Source organism: Dermacentor andersoni, chromosome 6, assembly GCF_023375885.2.
Source record: "Dermacentor andersoni chromosome 6, qqDerAnde1_hic_scaffold, whole genome shotgun sequence".
Taxonomy (NCBI): Eukaryota; Metazoa; Arthropoda; class Arachnida; order Ixodida; family Ixodidae; genus Dermacentor; species Dermacentor andersoni.
The window spans coordinates 91501471-91519481 of NC_092819.1; the positions used below are offsets into that span (position 1 = coordinate 91501471).

Consider the following 18011-nt stretch of genomic DNA (forward strand, 5'->3'; position numbering starts at 1 on the left):
GCCACAGTGGCCGCATTTCGGTGGGGGCGAAATGCGAAAACACCCGTGTACTTAGATTTAGGTGCACGTTAAAGAACCTCAGGTGGTCGAAATTTCCGGAGTCCTCCACTACGGCGTGCCTCATAATCAGAAAGTGGTTTTGGCACGTAAAACTCCATAATCTAAAATCTATCTCTAAGCTTATTTGAGTAGAAGTGGGCCTGACTTGCATGCAGCGCCCAATTTTGACAAAAATGTTAATAAGCATATATGCAAATAAGTCTGTGTGAGCCCAAGTTATGGCCATCCTGTGTGCATGAAACATGTTTTCCATGAGGCCCAATAAAGCCTAGGCGAGAACGGGCAAGTGGCATATTGATTCATATAAAAGCAAGGTGCAAGTTGTATTTTATCTTAAATTGTGAAGCCATATAAGTTTCACCTGTGCTGCTATGCTGCCGCTTACTGCACTTCATACATAAACATTTAGGTATCTTGACGGCGTTACCGTTAAAATTTGAGAACATGTCAAGGTTTTAAAATCGGCTAGCCCTTGGCTTGCTGCACAAATGTGTGCAAGTGCCTCTCAGAATTCAGCACAATGAAGTAAACTATGATATAGCAATTTGAATTCCTCCAAGTGTAACGCGCTGTTTATAAGTGGCAACACTATTGTTGCCAAGCTTGAGAATATGAATCATTAAATACAGGTAGCTTGTAGAATGTATCTCAGTAAGGTACACTCGTCAATCGTGCCGAATATTTGAAAGACCTGTCAACTTGGCCAAGGAGGCGGTCAAACCAGCACGAGTTGTCCAAGCTGGCACTACAAAGCACTAACTATACAATAGCGGAAATACGTGTAGTGCGCATTATGCATATGAAAATCGTGGTGCATCTGAGCAAAGGTGACAACTGACAACGCAAGTTTGCGCGAAGCTGGTTCGGCATGTGGTCCTGAGCATCGTAGCGTTCTACAGACGCACGTGAAGACCACGTGCTAAGCTTATGCGTTATAGAAATGACGCCATTTATGATCCAACAGCCCGCCTCAATGACTTATGCAGATCGCACACTCAAACTGAGAAGCTGATGCGAATGGCTCGCCAGAAGCCATCGCAGCACCAGTACGAGCAAGGTACAAAGGTTACCGTCAACAGCCGCTTTATTCCACTGTGAACCGCACACAGTTTATATGATGCCGATCTTGTTGGCCACATCCAGCGCGTCGTAGTCAGGCGCCAACCTCACGTACGCCTTCTTCTGTCCGTCGGGCCGGATAAGCGTGTTCACGTTGGCGACATCGATGTCGTACAGCTTCTTGACGGCTGTCTTGATCTGGTGCTTGTTGGCCCGCAGGTGGACGATGAACACGAGCGTGTTGTTGTCCTCAATCTTCTTCATCGCAGACTCGGTCGTCAGTGGGTGCTTGATGATGGAGAACTGATCAAGTCGGGTCCTGGTCGGGACACTACGGCGGGGGTACTTGGGATCGCGGCGCAGCGACAGGGTCTTGGGCCGGCGGAACTTGACTGATGTGCGGATCTTCTTTTGGCGCGTGCCGTGCGTTCCCTTGACGACTTTCTTGCGCACCGCCATCGCCTTGGCGCGGGCCTTGGCCTGACCTGCGGCATCCTTCTTCTTCGCTGCCTGCTGCTTCTTGTCAGCACCCGACTTTTTGTCGCCAGGCTTGGACGCCGCCGGCTTGGAAGGGGCTTTCGATGCTGACGCTGCAGCACCGGCGGGTTTTTTGGCTGGGGCGGCTGCGGCGGCGGGCTTCTTCTTTTCCTCGGGCTTTTCAGCCTTTGCAGCAGCGGCTGCTGGCGGTTTCTTACCCTTCGGTGGCATGTTTAAGAACGGACACGCGTAGCAAAGGACTCTGCTTCACACGTGTCTAATACAGAAAGGATAAGCCTAGCAAAGAGAGCCAGCAGGTGGCGCAAAACAGAAAGGTACCGCAGAAAATAACGTCCTATATACAAAAAAAATTAAATATCTTGCATCGATAATAATTTTTATTAGAAAATAATTATTGCTTATATATTAACTTTAATAATAATGTATTAAAATTAATTTTTAACATTGCTTGTATGTAATTTACGTATGGTTCAGCCAATCGGAGATCCTTGCTCTCGCAGGCGCGAGCTTGCCATTTTAGTGCATGTTGGGATAGCTCCTTTTCATGGCTGCCTTCTAGGATGGTAGGTTGTGCATATTTTCAATCTCCGTAAATCCGACCATGATCAAATTTTTATGCTCAATTTTTGTGTTTAGTAGTAAAAAGAGGCATGGCTCTTTCATATCAGTGTGTCATTGTAGTCGCTTCTTACTTAATTTTCCTTGAAATCTGGAGCCGCTGTCAGGCAGACCATACAAGATGCTGACTGGGACCATGTTCACGTTGTCCACTTTTGTTGCCGGTTTTTATTTTTTAGGTTGCCCTTCGATCGCGTGTTGTGTGCGCTTGTTACTAACGAATGTGTCCTTTTGCAGGCGCGGGGACCTAAGAAGCACCTCAAGCGCTTAAACGCGCCGAAATCATGGATGCTGGACAAGCTCGGTGGAGTTTTTGTAAGTAGCAGTTCCTTTGCGGGCGGCAGTTTAGCGAATGTTGCCTCAAACGCCTTTTTCGTTGGCTGACACTAATAAAAGAAAACATGATCTTCAAGTTAACGTTACACTTTTGTGCCTTTGAGGCATGGAACGCCTGACGGTTGTGGCGGTTCACATTGGGACATGCACGCGAGTTTTGCACATTTGGGCAGGCTAGAGTATACTGACATGTGTAATCAATGTAGCATTCAGGCAAAAGCAATTTCAAACAGCGCATAACGCAGTCAATAGAACATTCCACGCGAATCTGATGTGACAGGCCATTTGCCTTTCACAGCACACTGCCATAATGCGTAGTACAGGCCTTAATGAAGCATCGGTATGGTACTCGGGGAGCACGCTAAATAGCAGTTCGTTTTACCTACGATCAGCCATAGATCTCGAGCACATGTTCCAGAGCACTTCCTGTTTTGGAAATGTTACTGATAGAACAAATGTTTTCTTGTGCACCTTTGCTTGTATGTTCGGTAGACTGATTTGTCGCCACAGGTATGGCATGGCATTGACAGGTGGCGACAGCCGTGGATTACTGGCCGCTGACGGTCACCCCTTTTCACTTGTCCGAATTCGCACAAGTGAAAAAATTCGCGAGTTCTTGTGAGCTGAATGTGTATTAGTGGGACACTGCATAGTATTGGCACGCATGGGACCTTGGAGTAGGCCGATTTGATTTACCTGCACTTAATGACATCCCCTGCACCTGCTTGAAAGGTAATGCAAGGCTGTTGCGGGAGGGCCAAGCCAGCTCTGTACAGGACTGGCACCAAGTTGCAACAACCTATTCTAACGGCTGAATATGGCCACATGCTGAAGTAGCCCGTTCATGTGCTTGACCCTAGGCTCCCCGGCCCAGCACTGGACCCCACAAGCTGCGGGAGTCCTTGCCGCTCATCATCATGCTGAGGAATCGGCTCAAGTACGCCCTGACGGGCGCTGAGGTGAAGAAGATTGTCAAGCAGCGTCTCATCAAGGTGGACGGCAAGGTCCGCACCGACACAAACTACCCCGCTGGATTCATGGGTCAGTATTGCTGCCTACATGGGCTACTCCCCTTATGCTATGTTTAATATATAACAGGCAACATTACAAAGGCTAAAGAGACTTCTTTCCCAGCTCACATCTGCAACTAAAGAATTGTGCACCTCATACGAAAGGGAAACGTGTAGTTATGCCCCACGTTGTTCTATGTAAAATTGTCTGATACTGTGAGGTTGCAAACTATGACCTATTGCATGAAAGATGTCGGAGTGGAGTGGCATGTTTTGCGACTGGCAGCTGCAGCGCATCACCTGCGCTTTTACCAAAATATAGTATGACTGGAAACAAATGTGCACAAGAAACAGAAGATTTGACGCAGACTTGCATGCATAGGTTTCGGTAATATATTAAGTACTGTAAAATTCCAAGGAAGTGCCCCTCCTATGGTGAAAGATAGCCAACAGTTTTCGGCGGCCGCAGACCGAAATTCAGGGGCTGTCGGCCTCGAATCCGGCGGCCAACAAGCTAGGCCTATACCGTCTCCCAGCGATCGCAGGCTCGCCTGGCTTGCTTATTCGCTTCTGTTGGCATCCGTAAAATCAAATGTATTGCAATTAGGCCCGAAATAATTGTGTAAACATGCTGACCAACATGGGTGCTTCGTTATGAGCTGCATGTGGTCGTGTCCCAAGTGCCACTGGTCTCCCGATTCGACGGCCCAGTGAGCTAGGCATGCCGGCTCCTAGTCATCGGCGGCTGTAAACTGAACCGGCACTGTGGATGTGGCCTTGCGGAAACAAGTCTACACTGCTTGCATAGTCATGCCTAGATTGGCATCTTGTTTACGAGAGAGCTGTGCACGAATATTTGTTCTCACTTTATTTGCGAAGTCATACTGAGCGTCCATGCAGTGGCGCCAGTTTTGGGCGGAGCTACGTGCCGCTCGCTCATTCCTACCATGTCTGCTGAATCAACATATGCGGCAACTCTGACTCTGATGCGTTGTTTGACAGCTCGCACACAAAATTGCACCTTGTCTCGCGCTTACCGTACTTACCGTATTTACACGATTGTAAGTCGACTCGAATGTAAGTCGACCCCCCCCCCCCCATATCGCCTGACCGAAAAACAAAAAAAAATCAGAGAGCATACCCGAGGGCGCATTCGATAACGAAAATTTATTAGTAGCTGACATGGTCACTGGACTACTCGTCTTCACTAGTGCTGCCATCGTCATCGTTGCTGCGGTCCCACAGCGCGTCGTGGTCCAGCGAAATTTCAAATTTGGCAAACGACCGCACCAGGACATCTTGCAGAACAGCAGCCCACGCCAAATGCACCCAGCCACACGCAGCCGTCAGGGAGGCTCTTTTGACAGGTCCGGTTGGCGTAAATTCGCAGTCTTCTGCCGCCAGCCACTCGTACTCACGGTGGAGCAGAACCTTAAAATTAAGGCGAAGGTCCGGGCTTGTTTCATGACCACGTCGCACTTCACTGGCAGGGACCGATCACGCATTTCAGCGACGTACGCCGCAAGCTTAGCCTACAGCTCCGGAAAGCGTCCAGACTTCGGCACGTGGGAAATTTCTCACTTGCCGTCACACATTTCACTTCGCTGCAGTCGCCACTCTGGCACCACCCGTTTAGAAACGTCGAAATTGCGGCCCGCTGCGCAGTGATTTGTTTCTTCGGCGTAAAGGATGGCAGCCCTCTTGAACGCTGCTGTGAACGAGTGCCGAACGATTAGTGGGCCTGGAGCACTCATGAGGACTGGGGAAGCATAGAAGTAGCACGTAGCCGGCAGTCAAGTGGAACGCGTCAAACCAATACGAATGCCTATAAACCACGACCGACTAGTAATAAAGCCGGTCGTGCTTTAAACAGAGAAAGAGAAACCCGCGAGCGGTGTCTGCTCTTCCATGAACTACCGATACTCCCCGCAAGCGCCACCGTTCTGAGGGTGCCGCCGCAAATCGGAACAGTGGCGCTTCCATCAACTATCGACACCCCCCCCCCCCCCATGAGTGTTGCATGCACTGCAAGACTCAAAAATGTTGAAAAACCCTTCCGAAAAGCGAACAAACACGCGGGATAGCAAAAAGATACGGGTAGGGCCATAGAGCAAACATAAAATTGTAACTACGTTGTAGCTCCCGTTGGTATCGCTTTTTTTTTTGGCGGGGCCATGTTTCGGTTTCGATTGTAAGTCGACCCCCCAACTTCAGACTTTCAAATTTAAAAAAAGGGGTCGACTTACAATCGTGTAAATACGGTACTCAATTCTAATGCGCCCTCTATTGTGACGCACTTTCGTTTGCTGTGACCTAAAAAGAAAGGTCCTTTACAGTATTGCACACCTTTCTTTCACACAGAAATGCAAATTTCTCTCATTTGAAAAAACAGATTTACTCCCAAATATCAAAGTTGTGACAAATGAAAGTCGCAGTTTCGCCCGAAAGGTGAAGCACCGATAGTGATGGCAAATTAGTAGACAGCCACACGAAAAGTACGGGTAGTAGTTTTGTCGGCTGTACGAACTTTGAAACATTCGCTCATGAACTAAATTAACAAGCATAGTGTCCCATATGCACAAGCAAACATTAACACCTTTCACTCAATGACCATGGAAACTCTATCAAAGCGCTGGAGTGAGGAGGTGCGGTAGCAGGAACAAGCGAATCGACTTTTGTGCCACCTCTCGCTTCAACACGAACTACCGCATTTACTCGCGTAATGATTGCACCCCGAACTTGTCGCAGCGATATGTTGTGTGCCAAGTTTAGCTAATGATGATCGTGCTTACCATCTGTCGAATGCCACACGAACGACTCTTGAAGACATACCAAGCAGTCTGCGCGCACTAAACATTCTTAATCCATTTCATTTCGTTAATCACTTTCCGCACTTCCATGGGAAAAAAAAAACTACAACCAAACTTACCTTGGCTTTATTATTTGTAGGCTTCATAATGGTTTTGGTCAAGAACAAAAAAAAAAGGCACCTTTCGATTCTTCTCGTCTGCACTCGTGGGCACGCAACAAATAGCGAGTGACGATAGTGGCCACGTTTACGATGATATGTTAGCAGTGTACCTTATTCATAAGCCGACGCTCGTAACACTGCTAAGATATTCGCCCACCCTTAGTGCAAATGTGCCGCATTAGGATAGTAGCAAAGACAAATGCCGCAGTTTCCGCAGCATGCCCGCCATGTGTTTCTATGTCACTGGCAGTTAAGCGCGCCCACCTCTTTTTGTAACCTCAGAGTGGACATGGCTACGCTATTTTCGCACACTTGCTGATATTTAAGATATCATTCATTAATGATACGGAAGAAACTGTTTCAATGCGCGTAATGTACTCGCGAGAAGAAAAATTGCGTTTGGCTTGCTCCGCCGGCCTCCATTTTTGTTTTGGTGTCCCGCACTGTTCAGTGGCAGCCGCGTGCTTGTTGACCTGTTGTCATCTCGCAGCAAACTCAGGATGAAAAAAATATATATTTTTTTTCTTTTCGTGGGAAAGTGAACCCGCATATTGATCGCACCCCTGAATTTGCGTCAATTTTTTTGACAAAAAGGTGCGATCATTTGCAAGTAAATACGGTAAGCGACGAAGGTACAGCGCAGTGCACCTAGATGCGTAGACAGTCTTCATCGCAGGGGCCACATGGCTGCGCCGTATGCAGCAACTGCTGGAGTAAAACGCCTCTCCTGTTTGCAGCAGTCCCGCACGGAAATTTCGAGCTCCGAATGCCCGTGATGTAGCCCGATGTCCGTCAGTCTCCGCACACATAGTCATTTTCCTTGTAATTGTGGCATCGTGATGAACTCTGCGTGTCTTCGCAGTCAGCACTTCCATGCTGGTAGAGCAAACACAGAAAATGGGAAGATGGAACGGTGCACTAACCTAAGCACACATACTATAGCACATGGAGGACACTGCGGCCATTGAGTTTCATACAATAATTGCTAGAGGGAGCTCTGGTGTTAGTGTCTATGGGAGCGCTTGAGCCAGCATGGGGATTATGGGAAGTACATGGATTTGCCTAAACTTCGCCCTTCTGGCTTCAAATGGCTTGGTGACTTTGTAAACTCATCATTTTCAACAACGTACTGCGTAATAAATAGATGTTATTAAAATTGTCCAACTGTGGGATTAAAACACAGGACTGCTAGCACAGAAACCTGATATTGAAAACCATTACGCCACGGACGCAGGCATGCCAGTGCCTTGAGATACTTGGCGCATTTCGATTTGGCCACACCAACAAGGTCAGTTGTTGCAATTAGTAGTGGTTGTGCGTGTTTGGAGGTGTTCTTTTTTCTATTCATTTTATTCAGTTCTACACAGATCATCCCTCTGATGGCCATACACCTGCAGTTGAGGTAGATGGTATTGGTAACGCTACGCACAGAGAATGAAGGAATGATTATCACCAGCCTATCTTATGTCCACTGCAGGACTGAAGAAGCAGGTGCCTGTAAAATGTGGCTTTGAATTCTGAGCCAGATTTTTTCTTTTTACTGGTGTGACCTGTATGTTGGGCTGGCACCACCCAAAGCCCTGGCATGTGCCTGCACTGCCTGTCTGGGGTCCAACAATGTGCCTAAACTGCACGTACACCCATAGAGTTTACAGTAGGAGGCAGAGCCTCGGATGGCTGCTTCATATGGTGCCTCTGTGGGAACATTGGATTTGGCCAGAGTGCTCTCGTGTCTGTAGTGATACCGAGCACACAACAAAATGTTGATGCAAAAGCTGCTTGGTTTTCTCACGGTTGGGGACTACTGGATTAACAAGACTGCTATGTTGGTTTCAAGGAGGCGTCACTATAACCACTGCTGCATCATCTACTTACGCTGTTTAACACAGCATCATTTGCACAATACACAACTAACATGGGAGGGAAATGAACCTTCTTGAGCAAGCATTTTTTTATGCCGCTGCATTGAGTTGCACAATAGGCACCGTAGCCTATGAGTCGCATGAAATCCTGTCTCAAAAAGCCACGCATTGTGAGATAGTCGAACCCACTTATGATACCTGTTTTAACAATATATCGGTTATAAATTAGAAGCTGGTGCACCGTCAACTTTTGTATGTTTTCCATGGTGGAATAACCCGCTTACAATGCCCCTATGCTGCGTTATTGGTTTAAAAGAAGACTGGCTGCTGGGTGTCCCATCCGAAGGTTAGTGAAATAAGAAATCCTTGAAAAGAAAACAAATTTGAGCCGCGCTGCATGACGGGCCGCTACTCCAACAGCCGCCATGCGCTCATTTTCCGGCCATCACCGTGCGACTCCCGTTGCCCTTCCACCGCTCCGAACATGAGTGGGCTTCGCCGCTGGCAGATTACTCACATGTTGACCGCATATTACTCGCTGGCTCCTCATTCAGTGCAGTTCTGCAAACAGCTTAATCGTGCGCATTCGTCTTTGTTGGTTGCGTTGAAATTGTTCCTGGCCAGGCGATTTTTCAGCCTGGCTTAACTCACTGCCAAAATGGAAGGTGGCTGATCCGTCTGCAGATCATCCGCAGTGCACGATGTTGCCGGTGAAAAGAAAGTGCACAGCTATAGGATTGTAAATTAAGTACCGTATTTACTCGCATAATGATCGCACTTGCATAATAATCGCACCCCTGAATTTTGTCGTCAAAATTTGATTTTTTAAAAAATTTCGCGTGTAATGATCGCACCCCGAACTTGCCGCAGCAATATGTCGTGTGCCAAGTCTAGCTAATATTGATTGCGCTTACTATCTGTTCAATGCTACGCGAACGACTCTTCCAAGACAAACCAAGCGGTCTGCACGCACCAAACATACTTAAGCAGATGCCTCATTTCATTACTTCCATCACTTTCCGCACTTCCATGACTAAAGTAACGCTGCAACCAAACTTGCCTTTATTATGTGTAGGGTTTATAATGGTTGTGGTCAACAACTACAAAAAAGACTCCTTTCGATTCTTCTCATCTGCACTCGTGGGCACGCAAGAAATCGCGAGCGGCAACGATAGTAGCCACGTATACACTGATACGTTAAAAGTGTACGCTATTCATACGCCGACGCTTGTAACACAGTTAAGGGGGGACGTGGCAATGAAAAAATTTTTTTTTATTCATGGGAATAAATTGACGAAATTTAGCATGCAGGTGTGCTTTGTTATGCTGACATCATAACTGAAATCAGTTTTGAGCTATCTATTATAGTTCTTGAGTTAGAACCCTTGACATCCTCTAATGATCATCCCCCAAATTAATTAATTAATTACACCTAAGTTTGTCAAGATTTTCATACCAGCATGTTTAAGAAAGCCCATTATGTGCAATAAAGCTATTGGTTTATTTTTTAAATGCTGAAATAAGCACAAAAACTTTTTTTGAACTTTTCTGTGCATGTTGTCTTACTAACGACCTTTGCAAAAAACTCATAAATTTTTTTATGAGGTGCAGATGAAAATGGACAGCTTTATTGCACTCATCAATGTTTCACGATCAAAGTGCAAAAGACAGAATGATTCTGTCTTCATTCATTGTGAAATTGCACTGGGATCATTGAAAGCAACTGCACAAAAAGCGAAAGCTGAGAAAACAGGGCTCAAAGTTTTATTTGCTGGAAACATCAAAATATTTACTTTGAGCAGCTAAAACCCGCCTGGAATGTAGTCCTTTGGCAGTGAGGACACATTTGCTTTACATTTTGAGGTAATTTTTCGCTTCTTTACAGTAGTTTCATGTGCCTTACCCGCCGTGGTTGCTCAGTGGCTATGGTGTTGGGCTGCTGAGCACGAGGTCGCGGGATCGAATCCCGGCCACGGCGGCCGCATTTCGATGGGGGCGAAATGCGAAAACACCCGTGTGCTTAGATTTAGGTGCACGTTAAAGAACCCCAGGTGGTCGAAATTTCCGGAGTCCTCCACTACGGCGTGCCTCATAATCAGAAAGTGGTTTTGGCACGTAAAACCCCAAATATTATACTATTATTATATTAGTTTCATGTACCTTCGTTGCCTTTTTGATACGTCGTGCATCCTTTTCAGCAGCCCGTCGCAGTGAACACGATCCTGGACTGTATCCCAGTTGCGACGTAATTGTTTGCAGTGCTCTTTCACAGCCAGCATTGAAACGGCAAACTGCATCTGCCACAGCACTTTCAACACTCAGGAGTGAAGCAAACTGATGCTTCTGCGGGTAGTTTTCGCCTTCTGTTCCGCGCCTTTCGTCGTTTTCTGTACGCGTGGGCCGTTCGGAACTTGCCTCCTTTGGGGCTCATCACGGAACACGCGCGTTAGGGTAGTTTGGCTGCTACAATGTTCAAGCGCAATGAACGGAACGCGCAAGGCGCTGCAGCGCCAATGCGCGCGAGTGTGTTTCACGGGCAATTCAAATGTACAACAGCCAATAGGAGCGCTCCGTGTTCCCCACGTGACTACTGCGCCCAATCACGATGCCGCCTTTACCTCTCTTTCGTTCGCGTTTGCTGGTATTATTTTCCGGTGGAGAAATACGGCGCTGCGGCTATCTTGAGCTACGATCTCTCCTCTTTACGATGATACCAAGATGGCGGCGCTGCGTCATCAGATAGCCGAGCTATCCGCGGTGCGACGGCGCCTTCCGAGGCCCGATTTTTTTGCAATTTTTGATAACGGCGCTCTACGAAAGTGCTGTTTTCTCAATTTCTACCGCGTATTTTGTTATAATATTTCACCACAAGGTAAAAGAAGGTCCGAGGATCGCGAAAAAAAATAAATAGGAAAATCGAAAATTTTGACAATTTTTACCATTTCGACCACTTCAATTGCCACGTCCCCCCTTAAGATATTCACCCACCCTTAGCGGAAACGTGCCGTATTAGGATAGTAGCGAAGACAGATGCCGCAGTTTCCGCAGCATGCCGGCCATGTGTTTCTATGTCACTGGCAGCTAAGCGCACCCATCTGTTTCTGTCCCCTCAAAGTGGACATGGCTACGTAATTGCTGCAAACTTGCCTATATTAATGTTATTCATTACTGATACGGAAGAAAGTGTTTCAATGCACGTGATGTACTCACAAGAAGAAAAAAAAACGTGTTCAGCTTGCTCCGCCGGCCGCCATTTTTGTTTTGGTGTCCCGCAGCAAATGCGGGGCGAAAAAAATTTTTTTCTTTTCGCAGGAAATTTACCCCGCATAATCATCGCACCCCTGATTTTGCGTCAATTTTTCTGGCGAGAAAGTGAGATCATTATGCAAGTAAATACAGTACTTCTAACCGATGAGGCGATCGTCGCGAACGTGCTTGCATCAGATACCGACGACTGCAGCTATGATGCGGTAGAGCAGGCTGCCTCAACATTGTCCTCCAGGAGGCCCGGCAGATGATTCAGTCCGTCCCGGGCTTAGTTTTCGCGAGGAACCTTCCACTGCACTACGTGGAGTGCCTGCATGCCTTGGAGAAGGATGTCGGCAAGCTTCTTGTGAAGCGTGCCGGCTGACGGACATTGCCTTTTCTCGTGCAAGCCAGTGAGAAGTATGTGTACGTGGTGAGCTGCAATTAAAAGGCTCCCTTTGGGGCCGCAGAAGGGAGAAGCCTTTGTCGTGCAGCGGTCATAAATGTAGGCTGATGGTGGTAACCTCTACAACTAGGTTGTATTAAGACTGAACAAGTGTCATGCTATAGTGGCTAAGCAAAAGGTATAAAAATTTCACTTACATCTGTACATCTTCAAAAAACAAGCAAGAGAGCAGAGTTGCTTTTTAGGCATGCAGTGGCTTGATAAGCTTTGATGTGTGAGCGGGCTTGTGATGCTGGCCTGATGAAACGGCAGCCTGGAAGCTCAACGGCGGGCCTTTGTGCAGACGTGGTGACCATTGAGAAGACCGGTGAGTTCTTCCGGCTGCTGTACGATGTGAAGGGCCGCTTCATCCTGCACCGCATCACCCCCGAGGAGGCCAAGTACAAGTTGTGCCGCGTCAAGCGTGTCCAGGTGGGCCCCAAGGGAGTGCCTTTCCTCACCACCCACGATGCACGCACCATCCGGTATCCCGACCCCCTCATCAAGGTCAACGACACCGTCAAGGTGGACCTGGCCACTGGCAAGATCGACGACTACATCAAGTTCGATTCCGGTCAGTATGCTTGTCGGGTATGCAGAGTGCATGCTGGGCGCAGGAAACTCCCGCATGGCTGAGGTGCACAGAAAAAGGCATTGCACTGCACCCATATAAATATCCTTGTGGTAGTCTTGTTTGTTACGACTGTTTTGGTATGAGATGCATAAGCGTCTCTAAAAGATGGGTTTGTGTTGGGGATGAAAGTGAGAAATTGATTTGTTGTCAGTGCTTCTGGAAGGCTTCCAGGAAAAGCTTTCCCGAGTGTTAACTCCTAGCTCGTCTAGGGCACAGCTATAGAGTTGGTATCATTGGATATCTTGAATTGTGCAAAAGCCACTGATACCCAGTATATAGCAAAAGCTGAGGAACTAGTGTTTAGCAAACTTTTCTAGTAAATGCAGCAAATGCATGAACTGGACGAAAATCGGCCACATATTTGAAATGAGCACATAGCACAATGTAAGGAGTTTTCAGTAGCATGAACCTAATGTGTTTATATATATATATACAGTGGAACCCCGTTCATACGTTTTTCACCGGACCGGGGGGAAAAAACGTAACAGCCGGGAAAACGCAACAGTGAGGAAAGCTCCGAAAATGAATGAAAAAAGTGCAGCTTCAACTATAGACAATTTATTTCCACAGAGTGCGCTTAGGACTTAAAAAAGTCCAGAATGGTGGCTTGCCGTTTCTTTCGCTCGCTATAAATAGCCACACGTTTCTCAATACCCTGGAAGGCCGCATTGCTGTCAGCGTCGCTGTGAGGTGCGACGTACCTGCGGAGGAGGTCCAGAGCCGCGACGGCTTCTCCAAAGCTAGGATTTGGCAACTCCCCGGCATCATGCGGCTCGTGCTCCTTGTCGTCACCGCGCCACGGCAATGGCAACGGACGAACGAATATACGCGGGAAATTTTGCCCTCTTCGGCGTAATCATGCTAACGTGCTAACGATTGTTTAGTATTGCTGCGGAGCGCGCGCGTCCGAGCAGCCCGGTTGCGCGCAGCGCGGCGTGGGAGAAACGTGAACAAGAGAGGAGAGCAGGCCCGATAAACAGAGTGACGTCAGGGCCTCTCCCGAGTTTCCTTCCTCCGTGAGTCGACCCGTCCAACAACCAAGCGGTGACCGTAATCACAGTGATGATAGTAAGATCATTTTTCACGAATGGCCACTTAGTGGCGGCCTCATGCGGCCTCTCGAACTGGCGTGCGGCTTCTTGCAGCCAGTTCCATAGCCAAGCCCGGCCAAGCCCAGCCAAAACTCGTCAAAAGCCAAAATGGCGGTTGGAGCGCGTTATCTACTTTAGCCCTGGCGGGTTCGGGGTGCTAAGTTGCGACGTATCATGCGGGAACGTTTTCACAGCTACAACGTAACAGCGGGGTTCCTTATACATTGGATCCTATGGAAGCTATGTCGGGACCGGATGAAAACGACGTAGCAGCCGGGAAAACGCAGCAGTGAGGAACGTAACAGCGGGGTTCTACTGTATATAAAGTATGCCAAGGTGCACAGCGATACTGTAGTTGATGATGAGGGACACGAAAGAGCAAGTCTATATCGCCTCGGACTAGTAAAGCATATTCTTTCTAAACTATTTTCGCTTGCTTGGAGTTCACATGCATCATTTTTGGGCTTCAATGCCTGCTATGGACACAGCTTGTAATCATGGAGGAAAGAAAAAAAAAAAGATAGAGCAAATCATCAGGCCTTTGCAAGGCGACCTCCTGAGTTGCCAGTCTCTCCCACTCGAGCAATTTAACCTGGGGAACAGCACACTGTACGTACTTTGGTCTGTGGCGGGTCTGAGTGTAGCTGGCCACAGGGTGTGCCGTCGCTTTCTGCTTGTGTATCTCACACCCATCTCAGCCTGAATACATGAAAACATTTGGTCTGTTCGATTCGCCTGCACCACCAAACCAGTTCACAAGGTGTTGCACCCTGCGATTCATTTCAGCAGTTCAGCAATTGCGCACACTGAACGATGCCATTAATTTCAATTTGCAGTGCTGGTTTACGATTTTGCTGCACTCTCTACTGTATGTGCCTACTTGGTGCATATGTACAGGTGTGAAGCAGCAGTGCAAATGACACTGCACATGGCGCTAGCAGCGTTGATACTCTGCTTATTTGTGCCTCTGTGTCTGTCTGTGCAAGTGCAGGGCATGCTTATGCCTCGGAAGCCGATCGTACCTGCGATTTGGTACCTCTAAAATTTATGCACGTGGTGCACATTAGAAAATAACATAACTCCTGCACCTCTGCATTCATTTTCAGTGTCGCGTGTCTGCACCGCAGTAATCGAGCTGCACAATTAACTTCTCATGCACCATCGTGAACCGGTTCAGAGTGGTGCAATGAAAATTGTCAGTTGCGGTGACCTTTCCTCTAGAGCGTATGCACAATTAGCAGCACATCACAACTCCAGAGTTGCACTGCTGACAAGCAGACGAGCCCAGCACAGGGCAACTAGAAACGACCGCTTGCCATCACATGCTTGAGTGCTTTTCCCATTTATTTTTGAATGGGATTAGCACTGCTGAGTGACACTTTCTCCTTTTTTTTTTTTTCTTTCTTTCATGCTTGCGCTAGAATTGTTTGCATTTCGTGCATTGGCGGTCGCCATCGAAGCCATGGTTTCCCTTCTAAATGGAAGCTGTGGTCAAGCGCAGACCAAAAGCAGTGGCTTCCGACGGTCGCACTACATCGCTCATACTCGGTGTAGGGCATTACCATGAGAACCCAACATTTTGCTTATTGATCGGCCTGCCTGTCTGGTTAAAGTTGGCACTGCAAATTATGCTCACAGAAACCTGCCTAAAATCCTGGACAATCATAATTGGGAGTTCAAAATTTTGAATCCCCCAGAAGATGTCCTTGTTTCGCAAGTAGTCAAGAAAGCCTGCCTGTGCATTACTATGTGCATGCATTACGTGTCTGGGCTGGTTCAGTCAGTATTTTGACTTGTTGTGCTGTCGCCACAAGTAGACAACAGTCTGCACGTGCCCAGAATCTATCCCCCATGCTCCGATAGCCAAGTGACCGTGGGGCTTGGCTATCGTCGTTTTTTAGCACTTCACCACTCTAGTTGAAGCAGACTTTCTTGTGCAGGTAATTTACGTCGCTCACATATGACATTAGGTCACATCACTCTGCTGATTTGGCCATTGTGTCAATCCACCTATACCAGCATTGCCAAAGGTGGGGGGTGCTGGCAGAAGATACGTGGACTGGAGATTTTTGCAAGGATTTTAGCATTTTTTTATGCAGTTCTTTCCGCGTATTTCTCTTTTCTTGTTTTTTGCTTGCTTTTTTATTTGTCTTTCCGGGTTGTCATAATCTGGGGTACTGGTTGTAAGGGAAATATGGTGCTTCGACAAGTCCTGTGCAGTTTCTGGAAAGTGATCGCTTGAGAATACTGCCCCTGTGTGCTTGATATCTGTGGTCAAAGTAGTGCAAATGGGGATGATGCACTGCTTTCGTTAATGAAAGCTCAAATCCAGTCTGTGAAGGTAAATTCTGCCTGGCTTGTTCTCTTCTTTACAAATGTGAGGACATGCTATATTTTTCTTTTTGAATTGGTGGCATGTTACATTCAGTGGATTTCTATTTTATTTTTATGTCTGCGAAAATCGGGTGCACCTTGTAATTAGGTAAATGTGGTATTCAAATGTTGAGCACACGTACGCAGAGGGATGGTGCTTAGCTCCATTTGACAAGCTTTAAAATGAGTTGCTGATTCAAGGCTATTGGGTGAATACAGGAACAGCTGTTGTGATTTTAAGCTAAAGTACGTCTCTTGGTTTTGTGTGTTACAGGAAACATGTGCATGGTGACCGGTGGCCACAACTTGGGTCGTGTGGGCATCATCACCTCTCGGGAGCGGCACCCTGGTTCATTCGACATTGTCCATGTCAAGGATTCTCAGGGTCACTCGTTTGCCACCAGGTGTGTCTTGGGAGCATCGTTATTCCACGTTCCTTAGTTTTAGTGAAGTTGACTTGTTTGCTGTGGTAGCGGGTCTTTCACAGCGTGTATAATGCTTGGCAACTTAAAAAGGATAGGACACGCATATGTTATGCAGCATGGTCTAGTTTTCATGTTCGACATGCAAAACATTTTGTGACTTCCTACATGAAAAGACACTTCACCCCAAGCCATTTTTCATATTTGCGATGCCAGGAAATGGTATATTCTAGCCAAATAAAAGCTAAAGCAAGTTTCATGAAATTTGTATTAAAATGCAATGTAGGTGCTTTTATTTTCTTCCTCAGTTACTTGAAATTGTAACAAATTGTGAAATTCCACTCCTACAATGCTGTGACAACTCATTTTACACAATCTGTACAGATCTTGATGTGGCGCAAGTCTCTTACAGCATTGAGTGTGTATACGAAGTTGTGCCATCCTCTGACCAATTGAATTTAGTAATGCGAGTTTGCTGTGTGAATACCATGCTATGAGGAGAATATAATTGCTTTTTGTGATACCCTGATCGCATGATTGGTCTTACTGAGCATGGTTTCATACAGCAATTGCTGTGCGCACCAGATGCTGCCTATGTGTGAGTGCGGTTACATCTGGTGCATTGTATTTTGTGCAGGTTGAACTACATCTTTGTGATTGGCAAGAGCACGAAGCCCTACATCTCGCTGCCTCGAGGCAAGGGTATCAAGCTTACCGTCGCTGAAGAGCGTGACCGGCGTCTTCAGCTCAAGGCCCAGCACTGAGCCAATAAATAGACTTGACGCTTCCCTGCCATTCTTTGTACAGTGGAGCAGTTTGTGTGTTCTTTGCGCAATGATGCGTTTCCTGAGGGGATCCCGTTCCTCTCTTCTGTGCTGCCACTGAATACAGTAGAATCTTGGCGATACCGGCACCCCGACACAAATTTTGGAATTATGCAAACTTTTCACAAGTCCTGGTCCAAGTCCATTTGGTTAAAACCTGAGTAGCACCAGGCACAGGCTGGCCGAGTGGCCGTGCCGATGCACCCGTCTCGTCCCTGTTGCCAAGGTGACCCACCTCGCTCTGCAATGACTTCGCCCTGTGAGTATCACACACACACCCCCAAGAAAAAGCTTTCGCTTTGGTTGCCTTTGTTTTGTTTACATTTCTGTGCAATCCTTGGCTTTCTTTTGCAGTATCATGAAGCTTGTGGGCGCCTTGCAAATTTATCAGAAGCTGTAATTGCTCGCGCCCCAGTGTTCCTGTGTCGGCAAGGTCGGTGGCATTAGCTTCTGTGGGTAGCCTTCTCTGTTCCACGCCTTCCATCTTTGGTGCCTGATGACAATTTGAAACTTCTACCTTTGCAACCGTCAGATTGCACAGTATGAAGTAACTTTGCCGCCA

The 18011-nt window shown here is 47.2% G+C and overlaps 2 protein-coding genes across 2 annotated transcripts; one reads left to right on the forward strand and one right to left on the reverse strand.

Annotated features, from left to right (window-relative positions):
• Nucleotides 1-1126: 1126 nt before the first annotated feature.
• Nucleotides 1127-1903, reverse strand: RpL23A (ribosomal protein L23A). Its single transcript, XM_050171348.2, has one exon. It carries the CDS (start codon nt 1825-1827, stop codon nt 1171-1173), a length of 657 nt encoding a protein of 218 aa, XP_050027305.1. The 5' UTR covers nt 1828-1903; the 3' UTR covers nt 1127-1170.
• Nucleotides 1904-2140: 237 nt separating this feature from the next.
• RpS4 (ribosomal protein S4) lies at nt 2141-17431 on the forward strand. The gene is made up of 6 exons (XM_050171347.3): nt 2141-2180; nt 2473-2550; nt 3432-3612; nt 12410-12679; nt 16478-16607; nt 17263-17431. Exons 1-6 carry the CDS (start codon nt 2178-2180, stop codon nt 17387-17389), a joined length of 789 nt encoding a protein of 262 aa, XP_050027304.1. The 5' UTR covers nt 2141-2177; the 3' UTR covers nt 17390-17431.
• Nucleotides 17432-18011: the final 580 nt, after the last annotated feature.

Excerpts from the sequence above, each read along its gene's own strand:
- RpL23A (XM_050171348.2), bottom strand. The coding sequence starts at position 1,827 with ATGCCACCGAAGGGTAAGAAACCGCCAGCAGCCGCTGCTGCAAAGGCT.
- RpS4 (XM_050171347.3), top strand. Across the intron at positions 3,613-12,409 it reads CTACCCCGCTGGATTCATGG|ACGTGGTGACCATTGAGAAG; the intron begins GTCAGTATTGCT and ends GCCTTTGTGCAG. Across the intron at positions 12,680-16,477 it reads CTACATCAAGTTCGATTCCG|GAAACATGTGCATGGTGACC; the intron begins GTCAGTATGCTT and ends TGTGTGTTACAG.